General features: G+C 43.4%; 2 protein-coding genes across 2 annotated transcripts; both read right to left on the bottom strand.

Annotated features, from left to right (window-relative positions):
• Positions 1–5,203: 5,203 nt before the first annotated feature.
• LOC138965907 (histone H1-delta-like) lies at positions 5,204–5,931 on the bottom strand. Its single transcript, XM_070337988.1, has one exon. It carries the CDS (start codon positions 5,855–5,857, stop codon positions 5,204–5,206), a length of 654 nt encoding a protein of 217 aa, XP_070194089.1. The 5' UTR covers positions 5,858–5,931.
• A 3,508-nt stretch (positions 5,932–9,439) lies between these two features.
• LOC138967828 (circumsporozoite protein-like) lies at positions 9,440–10,501 on the bottom strand. Its single transcript, XM_070340486.1, has one exon. The coding sequence runs from the start codon at positions 10,499–10,501 to the stop codon at positions 9,440–9,442; it is 1,062 nt and encodes a 353-aa protein (XP_070196587.1).
• Between the last annotated feature and the right edge of the window lie 4,539 nt (positions 10,502–15,040).

The raw sequence follows: 15,040 nt of genomic DNA on the forward strand, positions 1-15,040 counted from the left end.
TAGAGTCGCTCACACCCTCACGTGAAAAACATAGATCGGAAATTGCGGACAAACCAGTATAGCGCAGTGGTGCTTTAGTAACAGGAAAGCGAGCTTTTCTTTATTCTTTTTAACTTCCTGAGCTTATTTTTGATACAAACATAACATATCTATTTTTTGGAATCAGGAAAGAATAACTTGAGATGAAATTATTTGGGATCGTTACTCAAATTTTAGTTTTTATTAGAATTTTCAGATTTTTGATGACCTAAATCAGGGCCGGACTAGGCGAAGAGGAGGGGGGGGGTTGCCAGTGGTGGGCCAGGGGGATGTCCCCCCTGGCGGCAGGGGCGGATCAGTTCATTTTATGACTGTTTTTTTTTTAAAGTATATTGTGAAGCCGGATATGGGTGTGAAGGCGCGAAGCGCCGAGCCGACGGCGCGAAGCGCCGAGCCGACGGCGCGAAGCGCCGAGCCGACGGCGCGAAGCGCCGAGCTTGCTAGGGGGGTCCGGGGGCATGCCCCCCCGGAAAATTTTGAAAAAAAGAATGCAAAATGGTGCAATCTGGTGCATTCTGAGGATGATCATTACCAGTTTCAGGCAGCAGATTTTGTCACTGATTAATACCCCAAAAATTGAAACTCAATGTAAAATAAAGAAATGCATACCTCATTCAATATTTTTATTTTTTGGCTGAGGGGGGGGGGGTCCGGAAACCCTAGAACCCACCCCCCCCCCCCCTCTCGAAGCTGACGGGTAGGTCATATTCTGAGATAGGAAAATGGTCGCTCCTTGCATGAAACGGCATAAAATAAGCAATAATAAAAAAATAAAAAATAAGTAAGGTACATGTTTAGGCTAGGGGGGGGGGTTGCGCAACCCCCATAACCCCCCCGGTAGTCCGGCCCTGTAAATCATTAATTCTTTTTAAGCTTCCAAGCCTTAAAGGTCCTTGTCTACATTTTTATACCGAAATCGCCATTTGACCATTAAAATGCAGAGTCTATTATCTACAAATATCAACAATACACCCCCTTTCGATCAGGAAAGACTGAAGCCAGTGTAGCCGTTTGAAAATTCCTTGTAGTATTCCAGCGTAGTACTCATAGTAGGATATCCTTATTTGGAAAATGCCAAAATCCCGTGCATTTCGTGCGTTTATAAAAAAAAAAAAAAGCGTGGACAGCGCTCCAGTGTCAAACTGTTGGGCGTGGCTATAAGCATAGTGACATGAATTTGATTGGTCAGTATTTTTAGTCAAAGCACATGTTCTCAGCAAACATATTGGAAGCGTGAGTCACGCTACCCAAAAATAAAATCTTTTTTTTTTTCATATATTTTGTTTTCTATAAATTTTTTCCCCATGGTTCATTCATCATTTTGTATCGAAGTCTAATCATAAGATTATTGAAAAAAAGCAAAAATGTAGACGACCACCTTTAAAAAATATGGCCTTATTTTTCTGCTAATCACTTCTGCATATATGGGAACGCACAAACACACACAAAAGTTGACACACAGATACATACAGACCCCAGACAAAAAAGAACAAGAAAATTGGTTGATTAAAATCAACATGGCCGAAGCAATGTTTTCATAAAAGAAGCGGTATTGTCCGGGTGTTACGCGTGATTGTTCTGAAAAGTGACTATTACATGATTGTTCTGAAAGTCTACTATTTATTTCATCGTAATCACTGCATGTAAGCCCTCATACGTGATTGTTCTGAAAGCTTACTAATTTACATGATTGTTCTGAAACAGGCTCTACTAAAGGTAAACTTGCTTCACCCGTGAAATGTTGTCAGATATGGAACAATATGTATACCCCTGCCCTACGAAGTTGGAGGGGGGGTATACTGGATTCACTTTGTCCATCTGTCTGTGTGTATGTCAGTATGTATATGGAACAATATTTTGATACAATGATACTAAATCTTAAGTGATATTGATATTTATACCCCAGCCAAATGAAGTTGGAGGGGGTATACTGGATTCACTTTGTCCGTCTGTCTGTGTGTATGTCTGTATGTATCTTTCTTTCTTTATTTATTTGGTGTTTAACGTCGTTTTCAACCATTCAAGGTTATATCGCGACGGGGTAAGGGGGAGATGGGATAGGGGAAAGGGGGGAGATGGGATAGAGCCACTTGTTAATTGTTTCTTGTTCACAAAAGCACTAATCAAAAAATTGCTCCAGGGGCTTGCAACGTAGTACAATATATGACCTCACTGGGAGAATGCAAGTTTCCAGTACAAAGGACTTAACATTTCTTACATACTGCTTGACTAAAATCTTTACAAACATCGACTATATTCTATACAAGAACCACTTAACAAGGGTAAAAGGAGAAACAGAACCGTAAGTCGCCTCTTACGACATGCTGGGTAGCATCGGGTAAATTCTTTCTCGTCCCAACCAATATGGGACTCCCCCTAACCCGCGGGGGGTGTCTGTATGTAAATGGAACACTATTTTGATACAATCGTGAATGAATCCCCGCCCAATGAATACAAACTCAACAAGTAATACGTTTCATACATTAAACATGTCTTCTTTATTGTTCTCAACTCAAAATTGAAATTAAATGTTCAAAGACAAAAATTATTTACAATCTTCAAAAATGTAATGATTCTTCTTGAGTATTCCCAACTCAAAATTCAAGTTACAGGTTCAAAGGGACACATCAGTAGAAACCTTTGAATTTTCCTCTTTGCCATGCTTAGGTGGCTAGGTCACCAAAATGGATCGAAAGGCATGGCAAAGAGGGAAAATGGAAGCTACTTTTTGCCCCTTTAAAGACGAAAGGCACAACAAATAATTTTCACAAATGAAAAGTCTCTTTTTTTATGAACTAAAAATTGAAGTGGAGAGGGGATGAGAGACGTGAGGAGATGGCCGGGGTTGCGAGATGGGTGGGGAGTCTGGGCTATAAAGTTCTTGCACGCGAGACAATATACTTCTTTTTGTGTGTGTGTGTGGGGGGGAGTATTTTGTTTATCAACTCTCTCTCTCTCTCTCTCTCTAAATCTCCCTCTCTCTCTCTCTCTCAATCTCTCTCTCTCTGTGAATATTTTTGTTATCCTAAATGTTAGGGGGGGGGGGGGGGCAAAAAGACATGTTTGCCCCCCCCCCCCCACCCCGGGAACAGCTGCCCCCCCCCCCCCCCCCACCCGTTTCCGACGCCAGTGCACTGAGTACATACGCACACACACACCACACATATGAAAGCTAAATTTATTAGCACATCTGTTTTCAGTGACACTCTTTTTATATTTAGTCAAGTTTTGACTAAATATTTTAACATCGAGGGGGAATCGAAACGAGGGTCGTGGTGTATGTGTGTGTGTATGTGTGTGTGTATGTGTGTGTGTGTGTGTGTGTGTGTGCGTGCGTGCGTGTAGAGCGATTCAGACCAAACTACTGGACCGATCTTTATGAAATTTGACATGAGAGTTCCTGGGATTGATATCCCCATACGTTTTTTTCATTTTTTTGATAAATGTCTTTGATGACGTCATATCCGGCTTTTCGTGAAAGTTGAGGCGGCACTGTCACGCCCTCATTTTTCAACCAAATTGGTTGAAATTTTGGTCAAGTAATCTTCGACGAAGCCCGGACTTCGGTATTGCATTTCAGCTTGGTGGCTTAAAAATTAATTAATGACTTTGGTCATTAAAAATCGGAAAATTGTAAAAAAAATATTTCTTTTATAAAACGATCCAAATTTACGTTTATCTTATTCTCCATCATTTGCTGATTCCAAAAACATATAAGTATGTTATATTCGGATTAAAAACAATCTCTGAAAATTAAATATATAAAAATTATTATCAAAATTAAATTGTCGAAATCAATTTAAAAACACTTTCATCTTATTCCTTGTCGGTTCCTGATTCCAAAAACATATAGATATGATATGTTTGGATTAAAAACACGCTCAGAAAGTTAAAACGAAGAGAGGTACAGAAAAGCGTGCTATCCTTCTTAGCGCAACTACTACCCCGCTCTTCTTGTCAATTTCACTGCCTTTGCCATGAGCGGTGGACTGACGATGCTACGAGTATACGGTCTTGCTGAAAAATGGCATTGCGTTCAGTTTCATTCTGTGAGTTCGACAGCTACTTGACTAAATATTGTATTTTCGCCTTACGCGACTTGTTTTTTATTACACAGCAGCCACCAGGGGTAGGGGTATACATGTATACATTATTATTGTTCCATATCTGACAACATTTCACGGGTGAAGCAAGTTTACCTTTAGTAGAGTTTCAGAACAATCATGTAAATTAGTAAGCTTTCAGAACAATCACGTATGAGGGCTTACATGATCACGATGAAATAAATGGTAGACTTTCAGAACAATCATGTAATAGTCACTTTTCAGAACAATCACGCGTAACATACGGGCACATGTTGAATTTGGGTTACATGTGTTGCAGAGTATCAGTTTGAAAATCCGTAGGCATAAAAACATGCAAAGAAGAGTGATAGGTCCCTGTTGTGAACATGTAGCGCAAACTAAACTCGGCCAAAGGCCAAAACAAAGTATTGCACCAATGTTCGTACCCCAACTAAAACGTACGTTCATTCCCGAACGTTCATTCAAACTGTCTATGCCATGAAAGGCCCTGCACATGTTTAGGATCAAAGATTTCTTTTACAGGGGTCACGTAACCGCCGGCTAAATACGGGAACCCCCCCAACTCGACCTGACCGGCAAAAACGCGAGGTACCAATTAAAAAATCGACGAAAATTTACTTAGGCCTACAGAGAAAGAGCATACCAAGTGATCAAATAACGATATTTCTCATGAACAGATTCTGCACAGGGTACAGTACCCAGTAAACGCCCAAACGTACTATTATGTAGCTTACGGTACATATACTTCGAAATTCTCCGCCCTCCTTATGGTGCGCATTTAAAAAAAAAATGTAAAAAAATGAACCGTCACATTTTCCAGCTGCACAAACTGAACATTAAATTTTAACTCCCATAAGATGAATAGAATACAAAGCATTTTCCAGCTGCACAAACTGAACATTAAATTTTAACTCCCATAAGATGAATAGAATACAAAGCAGTAACCGAAAGCATAATACAATATTAAGTAGAATATTGGCAACGAGAAATCCATCCCTTTTAGGAATAGTAGGGTGGCCCTGTGAAGGACCTTAAGGGGTTAGGAAGAATCAGGTAAACCAGGGACGGTCCGGGTCGGTTTACTTCTTGGACAGCTTGGCCTTGGAGGCTTTCTTGGCCGGGCTTTTCTTGCTCACCGCCTTCTTGATCGGCTTGGCCGGCTTCTTGGGCGACTTGGCTTTGGGCAACTTGGCCGCTGCGACTTTCTTTGGTGATTTCTTCGCCACTTTCTTTGCAGCAGCAGACTTGGCTTTGACCACCTTCTTCGGGGTGGTGGCTTTCCTCTTGGCGGCAGTTTTGCTGGCAGCTTTTTTGACAGCCGGTTTCTTGGCAGTCTGCGACTTCTTGCTAGTGGCAGGCTTGGGCTTGGCGGCTGCTTTAGGCTTCTCGCCCAGTCGGAAGCTGCCGGACGCACCGGTTCCCTTGGACTGCTTGAGACTGCCGGACTTGGTGCCAGACCTCAGTGCCATCTTGACACGTGCGTTGATCTTGGTGGTCTCGCTGCCGACCTTGTAGTGGCCCAGGATGTACTTGAGGATGGCCTGACGAGAAGAGCCTCCACGTTCCTTCAGGCTGGCGATGGCAGCGGAGATCATCTCCTTGTACTTTGGGTGATCTAATGGCTGCTGGGGCTTCCTCGGCTTCATGGCTTTCTTGGAAGGCTTCGCGGCCACTGCCGCAGGCTTCACGGACAATGGAGCGGCGCCGGATTCTGTTGCAACAACGTCAACCATGTTACCAGAGAGTTGAGATGCAAAACGTAAAATGCGAGCGTAGTCTTGAAAATACTTCTGTCAATGCAGAGATGACATCGAATGATGCAATTTTGCGTCGCGCTTTCTTATATAGAGTCGGCGCGGACCACACAGAAAGCAGGTTTTCCCGCGCCTCGAATCGGGCCTCGTGGGACCCTTTTCGTCAAATTTGTGTTTGTTTACATCCGTGTTCGATCCCCTGTCCATATCTGTTGGCGGGTTGCTGGTAAAAAATTATATAGTGCGAAAGACCGAGGTTTCTTCTTCCCTTTGGTCGTTAGTCTGTTATCGTTGGACTCATTTTGTTATATGAAAAATATAAATGAATCGGTTGTTGACTGCCGTTTGAACCAAAGTCGCAAGGTATAAATGCCGAAAATACTTATTATACTTGCATGTTTTATTGAAATTATTGTGTGAAATGAGAGTTGGACTCTTCATAGATAATCGTATGTCTTGGTATATATCACTAATATATTTTTCATTGGTATTTCTGCCGTTAATCAGCGTGACTGAAACACAGATGTGTTGGGTTCGTCCGCCATCTTTCGTATCTTCTTGTCCTTACCAAATTACTTTCAATCGTTTTTAGCGTAATATTTCATTTAGTTTGGCATTTAGACCAGCACAGGTAGCAACTATAACACAAAGTCTAACAGCAAACATCCTGGTTTTGCACAGTGAAGTCCTAAAATACGAGCAGTTTGAATGTATGATTTTGATGCAAAATCGGGGGCTGCTAAAGATCCATGGATGCATGCACTCAGTGACTTTAAAAGAATTCCATTTTCGGGTTTGTATTTGTGTGTGTACGTGTACAGGGGTTCAATCAATGAAATGTGCCGAATAAATGACATATATGATTGCAATGTGACTGTCCACAGGTTAACTTCATGCTATTCAAAGGATTTATTGTTTCAAAAAGAAATTTGCCGGGGAAAGGAACACTGAAATGAAAATGGCGGCATGGCGAGCATTTCAAGTTGAAACATGTTGGCGTCAGATTTAAGAGCTCTGCAAGCAGCTCTGATCATAGATATAATAGATATCTATGCTCTGATCAAGTTTGATTGTGTTCTTGAATAGACACACATATTGCAATGATTATTTTGTTTGTTTGTGAGCTCTGAGGTTTTTATTATTTCATTTTTTTAGATTAAACAGGAGATCTATCCTGGAAAATGTCACACGTCAAGCACTGAGATCTAAATGCACCTTTCTGCTGGTATTAAGCTTACGACAGGAAAATATTCTGAATGTCTCTCAGGTGCTGCGACAATAGCTTGTTGCTTTTGCTTTAAAACAAAAGTTTAAGACGACAGGAGACATTTTAATCGGAGCAACCAAACACTGAAAAATGTTTGTTTTTTAAAGTGTTTAGAACGTAATTGTCTTCCGTGCATGATTTTAGCAACACACACACACACACACACACACACAAACCACACGCACACACACACACACACACACACACACACACACACAGTGGGGGGCGGGGGGGATGGGGGGAGAGATCGACAACCTTCAACAATTTAATACCTTAAATTACATGTAATCCATCTTGAAAGACGCTAGCCTGGTGGCTGGATGATCTCAACCCAGGTAAAAACCCTGGATTTGATTTATCACCATTTAACAAATCCACGCGGAAATAAAGGTTCTATTACTACATGGAAGTTTGTTTGTTTGTTTGCTTAACGCCCAGCCGACCACGAAGGGCCATATCAGGGCGGTGCTGCTTTGACATATAACGTGCGCCACACACAAGACAGAAGTCGCAGCACAGGCTTCATGTCTCACCCAGTCACATTAGTCATTATTCTGAAACCAGACCAACCAGTCCTAACACTAACCCCATAATGCCAGACGCCAGGCGGAGCAGCCACTAGATTGCCAATTTTAAAGTCTTAGGTATGACCCGGCCGGGGTTCGAACCCACGACCTCCCGATCACGGGGCGGACGCCTTACCACTAGGCCATAGAAGTGCACAACAATGATTTCTATACCATGCGAACGGCGCCTCAGGTGCTGTAATTGCCTGTGATTACGAATGACAAAGCGCACCAAAAGATTCATTTAAAGACATCTACCGAGCTAATCATTCTGTGCACACAGTTTTTTAAGATGCCTTCCGAGCTAATCATTCTGTGCACACAGTTTTAAAGATGCCTTCCGTCCCCATGTCAACGATTACGTAAACTACCACAGACCCGTCCTTTTCCAAGAGAAAAGATTTAAGCAGAAGTATGCTCTTTTCCAAGTGAAAAGATTTAAGCAGAAGTATGCTCTTGTCCGAGTGAAAAGACGTAAGCAGAAGTATGCTCTTTTCCAGGTGAAAAGATTTAAGCACAAGTATGTTCTTGTCCGAGTGAAAAGATTTAAGCAGAAGTATGTGTGGTATTGCGTGGTTACAAAGTAGACAAGACAGTTGAGGAACCTGGTGTAGCCATCTTTATTACCCGAAGTTCCAGTTACAAAGCGGGAGTTCTTTCCCTCGCGTCGTCTGCATGGTAGGCCGAAGTGGGCGCACTTCGACCTATCCAACACCTCCCTCTTTAGAATATTTTTAAACCAATTTTCTTAACACAAAATTATAAACTAAACAAACTTCAAACTTTTGTAAACTTCAACTTACAAACTTCATGCACCCCTCTCCCCTTTTCCAAATGAACATGTAAAAATAACATGTTTGTTGCAATAATACGTATGAGGTCTCTCATTCATAATTGTCACTCTAAAGCATCAATCCTGGATGTCTTTTGGCGATTTCAAATAAAGAAAGTACATGTATAGCATGTACAAGTACAAGTCCATGTTCACCATCTAAAAAAAATACACACGTGAAACTCTAATTAAAATTAATTGTTCACAGTTGGTGAGCATTGAGGGCCTTTCTCTGACCAACGTGGGATCTTCACAATTTCTGCACAAATCACAGTCATTCCTGCTCATTTGCCCAAATTGGTGAGCCGTAAGGCCCTGTCCAGACTTGGCCGCCGTTTTACGCTCTATGCGCCGCAGGCCGTTTTGTGCGTCGCGCGGAATTTGCCGAGTGGCCACACATCGACGATTTTTTTCACAACGCGGTATCAGTGGAGCGGGTCAGCTGACAAGAAGGTTCAGTTGCATTCGACTGCCGCGCCGCGAGCAGCTGACGTCATCGCTCTGGTTTGCTCTGATTGGTCAAATTTCCGTCGTTCTATGTCTGTGTCATAGAAATTAGAACACGCGCTATTCTTCTGCAAATAACGCTTCGCGATCATAGCACGACGCGGTGCGCCGTTTTGAGCATAAGTCAAATGTGGACAGGGTCGGCCGGGAGTGTCTGGACGGGCCTTAAGGGCCTTTCTCGGACCAATTTGGGATCTACACTTTGTTGCATGGGTGCACTGCATAAGGTTAACAGATTAAAGTGATAAACGTAAAACATGTGACTAGTACTAGCCATGCAAAATGAACAAACACTCGGTTATAAATGAAAACACAAATCATGGCGTGTCATAATATGCTGTGGCCAGGGCATCTGACATAGAGTGCACCATGCGACCGTTCTGGTTGTTTCACAGATTTAGTTTGTCTGGGGCTTTCACTGCTCTGCCACTGCGGGTTATCATGCCTGGTGTCGCCACAGTGGCGGGTGGGACTGGCAATGCTGGTGTCGCCACAGTGGCGGGTGAGACTGGCAATGCTGGTGTCGCCACAGTGGCGGGTGAGACTGGCAATGCTGGTGGAGTTGGTGTTGCTGGTTGACAGTTGTGATGTGGCGTTCGCCTTGGCGTCGGCGGGGCTGCACCCGGAGTCGCTACGAGATGTGACCGGTTGCGACGAAGGGTGCCTTTTTCAGTGCGGACGATGAAGGAGCGAGGACTGTTGTGTCGCTCGAGGATCTGTCCTGGTGTCTGCATGTCTTTAATGAAAACTGAATCCCCAGTGTTCAGGTTTGGCGGAGTTTTAACGGCATGCCTGGCATTGTAGTTGATGAAAACTGAATCCCCAGTGTTCAGGTTTGGCGGAGTTTTAACGGCATGCCTGGCATTGTAGTTGATGCAAACTGAATCCCCAGTGTTCAGGTTTGGCGGAGTTTTAACGGCATGCCTGGCATTGTAGTTGATGCAAACTGAATCCCCAGTGTTCAGGTTTGGCGGAGTTTTAACGGCATGCCTGGCATTGTAGTTGATGCAAACTGAATCCCCAGTGTTCAGGTTTGGCGGAGTTTTAACGGCATGCCTGGCATTGTAGTTGATGCAAACTGAATCCCCAGGGTTCAGGTTTGGCGGAGTTTTAACGGCATGCCTGGCATTGTAGTTGATGCAAACTGAATCCCCAGTGTTCAGGTTTGGCGGAGTTTTAACGGCATGCCTGGCATTGTAGTTGATGCAAACTGAATCCCCAGGGTTCAGGTTTGGCGGAGTTTTAACGGCATGCCTGGCATTGTAGTTGATGCAAACTGAATCCCCAGGGTTCAGGTTTGGCGGAGTTTTAACGGCATGCCTGGCATTGTAGTTGAGTCGCTGTTTTTCCTTGTAGTCTTCTTCCTTCTTTTTCCACAGATCTTTGTTGAGGAGTGTCGGTTGGAGTGTGGATGGATGTACGGGTAGTCGCGTTCGGAGTTTTCGGCCCATTAATATTTCAGAAGGTGCCAGGCCATTGTGAATCGGTGTGCTCCATTAGTAGGGCCAGGTACGGGTCGTCCGATTTTTTTAATAGGTTTTTGAGGGTCTGTACGGCTCTTTCAGCTTCACCGTTGCTGTGAGGGAATTTGGGAGAACTGGTAGTATGGGTGAAGCCGTAGTTCTCTGCGAACTTTTGAAATTCATATGAGGAGAACTGCGGCCCATTGTCAGACATCACCACGTCGGGGATGCCGTGCGTGGCAAAGACGCTCTTGATGGCGTTGATGGTTGCGGCGCTGGACAACTGGTGGAGAGGGCGCATGTCAATCCATCTCGAGAGGTAGTCCACCACAATCAGGTAAGTTCAAAAAGGTCCATGCCCAATCTTGACCAGGGTCTGTCAGGTATTGACGAAGGGAGTAGTGGTTCCTTCGCCGCTGGTCGCAGTTTGCTGCACGTTTGGCACTTTCTCACCATCTCTTCGATCTGTCCAGTTATGTTGGGCCACCAGACAGAAGTGCGCGCTAGAGCTTGGCATTTGGTGACCCCTTGGTGTCCCTCATGTAGACGATTGAGTGTGTCCAGGCGTAACTGTAGGGGAAAGACGATGCGGTCATCGTAGAGCAGCAGATCATCGATTATTGTGAGGTGCTGTCTGTTTTTGAAATACTGCTGCAGCTGTGGATTTTGTGGCATGTAGCCGGGCCATCCGTTTAGGCAGTGTTTTCTGATTTCTGACAGTTCAGTGTCTGTCTCTTGGGCTTGTCTGATTTCGTCTAGTTTTCGTGCTGAAGCGGGCAGTATCTTAATTGTATGTCTGATGTAGGCAGTGACTTCGTTGATAAATTTGAGATCTGTCGTTTGAGGTTCTGACGCTGGCGCACGAGAGAGTGCGTCTGCCGTTGTTTGTTCTTTTCCTGCCACGTGTATCACTTTGGGATTGAAGCGCATCAGTCTCAGGCGGAAACATTGTATGCGAGGTGGCATTTTTGCGATCTCTGTGGTGCTGAGAAGCGGAACGAGTGGTTTGTGATCTGTGTCGATCGTAAAGTCAAGACCTAAGACGTACTCGTTGACTGAGTCGGTCGCAGGCCCATGTGGCTGCGAGGGCTTCTTTTTCAATCACAGCATATCTTGTTTCTGTGTCTGTGAGGGAACGTGAGATGTAGCAGACTGGGCGACGTGTTTTGTCCTCTTGTATTTGCAACAGGACTGCGCCAATGCCTGTGTTCGAGGCGTCGGCTGCAATGACAGTTTCTTTCTTGGGGTCATAATGAGCCAGTACCGGCGTTGAGATTAGCAGTTTTTTGATGTTGGTGAAAGACGTCTGTTGTGCGTCTCCCCACAGCCATGATGTGTCTTTGCGCAGAAGCTCTGGAAGTGGTTGTGTCATGTTTGCCAGGCCTGGAGTGAATTTCACCAGTTGATTCACCATTCCAAGAAAACGTTGTAGCTCTGTGACTGTTTTTGGAGCTGGGAAGTCTTGAACAGCCTGGACTTTCCGTGGGTCGACCCGGATTCCATGCTGATCGATGATGTGACCCAGGAAGGAGATGGAGTCTTTGAAGAACTCACATTTTTCATTGAGCGTAAGCCCTGCGTCTCTGAGTTTCGTCATGACCTTTTTCAGGATCTTGTCGTGAATCTCTCGGTTTGGCGCATGAACGAGGATATCATCCATGTGGCAGATGACGCCATCGACCCCCTCAAGGATCTCTGTCATGGTTCGCTGGAATATCTCGCTAGCTGAAGAGATACCGAAGGGAAGGCGGTTGAAAGAGTATCTGCCGAAGGGTGTAATGAAGGTCGTGAGAAGGCGGGACCCTTCGCTGAGGGGGATCTGCCAAAATCCACTCTTGGCGTCAAGTTTTGGGAAGATCTTGCTGTCTGCCAATTTCGCCAGACTTTCATCAACGGAAAACATGGGGTGGACCTCTCTTTTCAAGATTTAAGCAGAAGTATGCTCTTTTCCAAGTGAAAATATTTAAGCAGAAGTATGCTCTTGTCCGAGTGAAAAGATGTAAGCAGAAGTATGCTCTTTTCCAAGTGAAAAGATGTAAAGTAGAAGTATGCTCTTAGCCAAGCGTGGATAGAGCTGTTGTAGTTTGAAACATAGTCTGCGCGGGACGAAAGGTAACTTTACGCCAAAAACATCTTTTATCCGTTCCCTTTGAAAGAAAGGACAATGATGAATTACGGTTTCTTGATGTTAAGGCTATTTATTTTGAACCACGCGGTTCTAATCTCTAGATTAATGTTCTTAATGTGGTCAAAATGAAAAAAAGTGCGAAGAAATCCATCAGAGAATAAAATAATTGTGTGCGCGCGCGTGCGTGCGTGCGTGCGTGCGTGCGTGCGCGCGTGTGTGTGTGTGTGTATGGGTTTTGTCAAACTGATTTGCATGTATATAGGAGTGCGTGGACGCGAGGAAAGAGGATGGGCAGGAGATTTAAACAGATGATGCAAAGACTGAAGCTGAGATCACAAACTTTATCAGAGTCAATGAAAACTAAGCATGACTTGATGGATTGATGGACTATGCTGACGCTGATGCTGATGATGCTGAGGAGGAGGAGGAGGAGGAGGAGGAATGATGATGATGAGGAGACGGAGGAGGAGGAAGACGACGACGATGACGACGACAATGATGGTATCTTAAATTGTCCTTCTTATTCATCGTGCAAAATTATGGAATACTCGCAAGTGAATCGGGTGCAGTGCAATTTTTCTTGTGATGAAATGTTAACACAACATTGACAAATCTAAATCAACATTCTTTCCTTACACATGGAATGAATTTTTCCTGCAAAAGTAAATGCCTTTTTATATTTAGTCAAGTTTTGACTAAATATTTTAACATCGAGGGGGAATCGAAACGAGGGTCGTGGTGTATGTGCGTGTGTCTGTGTGTCTGTGTGTCTGTGTGTGTGTGTGTGTGTGTGTGTGTAGAGCGATTCAGACTAAACTACTGGACCGATCTTTATGAAATTTGACATGAGAGTTCCTGGGTATGAAATCCCCGAACGTTTTTTTCATTTTTTTGATAAATGTCTTTGATGACGTCATATCCGGCTTTTCGTGAAAGTTGAGGCGGCACTGTCACGCCCTCATTTTTCAACCAAATTGGTTGAAATTTTGGTCAAGTAATCTTCGACGAAGCCCGGACTTCGGTATTGCATTTCAGCTTGGTGGCTTAAAAATTAATTAATGACTTTGGTCATTAAAAATCTGAAAATTGTAAAAAAAAATAAAAATTTATAAAACGATCCAAAATTACGTTTATCTTATTCTCCATCATTTGCTGATTCCAAAAACATATAAATATGTTATATTCGGATTAAAAACAAGCTCTAAAAATTAAATATATAAAAATTATTATCAAAATTAAATTGTCCAAATCAATTTAAAAACACTTTCATCTTATTCCTTGTCGGTTCCTGATTCCAAAAACATATAGATATGATATGTTTGGATTAAAAACACGCTCAGAAAGTTAAAACAAAGAGAGGTACAGAAAAGCGTGCTGTCCTTCTTAGCGCAACTACTACCCCGCTCTTCTTGTCAATTTCACTGCCTTTGCCATGAGTGGTGGACTGACGATGCTACGAGTATACGGTCTTGCTGAAAAATGGCATTGCGTTCAGTTTCATTCTGTGAGTTCGACAGCTACTTGACTAAATATTGTATTTTCGCCTTACGCGACTTGTTTTCTTTTCTCGTAACTGCAAAGATAGAAGATAGACGCCCAATCAATATTCCTGTCAAGGGAACCATATCTGTGTTGGTTCTATGAGTTCCATTGTTGCATCCATCAATATCAACGGCCTGTTTTTGTGTATCACATTCGAGTTAGGCATATTTTGGGTCTGTTTCCTGTTGTTATGTAACATACCAGTGTATCGATAAATAAAATATTTGCACTGGCTTGAATCATACTTTCTGATTATTAAAAAAAAATGTCAGACTTATAGAAAGTATTCACATTCAAAAACCGGCCTAGCAAACAAGGTAATGTGATGTAAGGACAGGTACGCAGATCCGTTCCTCTCATAAAGCAATGTCAAAACACAGCGCCAATAATAATAATCACACCCTGGGATGTTAACAGCAACGTAAAACTTAACAACGTATGCTGAGCACATTTGTGACCCTCCACGACGAAATGAGTCGCATGTCACCTCACGCGGTTCTGCGCTAGGCATAATATAAGTCCGGGGGTGTCTAGTAACAGTGTGAGGGTCACCATAGTCACAGGCTTATAACTCAAACTCGCTCTTTTCTAAAACGGTTTTCACCACTGGATAGAGCATAAAAAACTCCTCAGGAAAATGTAGAAATATGAAAATCATGCAAAGGTGACATGCGACTCATACCGTCGTGGAGGGTCACATTTCTCGTTTATAATCCCAAGCAAAAAAATCTTCTGATTGGACAAAGGACCGAAGCCGCACACAAGACAGAATCAGATGAAGATTAACACGCCGTCCCACGCTTTAACTTCTCGCCATTATGATTCTGCGAGGGGGATTTAGTGCCCACTGGACCTAT

The sequence above is a fragment of the Littorina saxatilis genome, linkage group LG5, assembly GCF_037325665.1.
Source record: "Littorina saxatilis isolate snail1 linkage group LG5, US_GU_Lsax_2.0, whole genome shotgun sequence".
NCBI lineage: Eukaryota > Metazoa > Mollusca > Gastropoda > Littorinimorpha > Littorinidae > Littorina > Littorina saxatilis.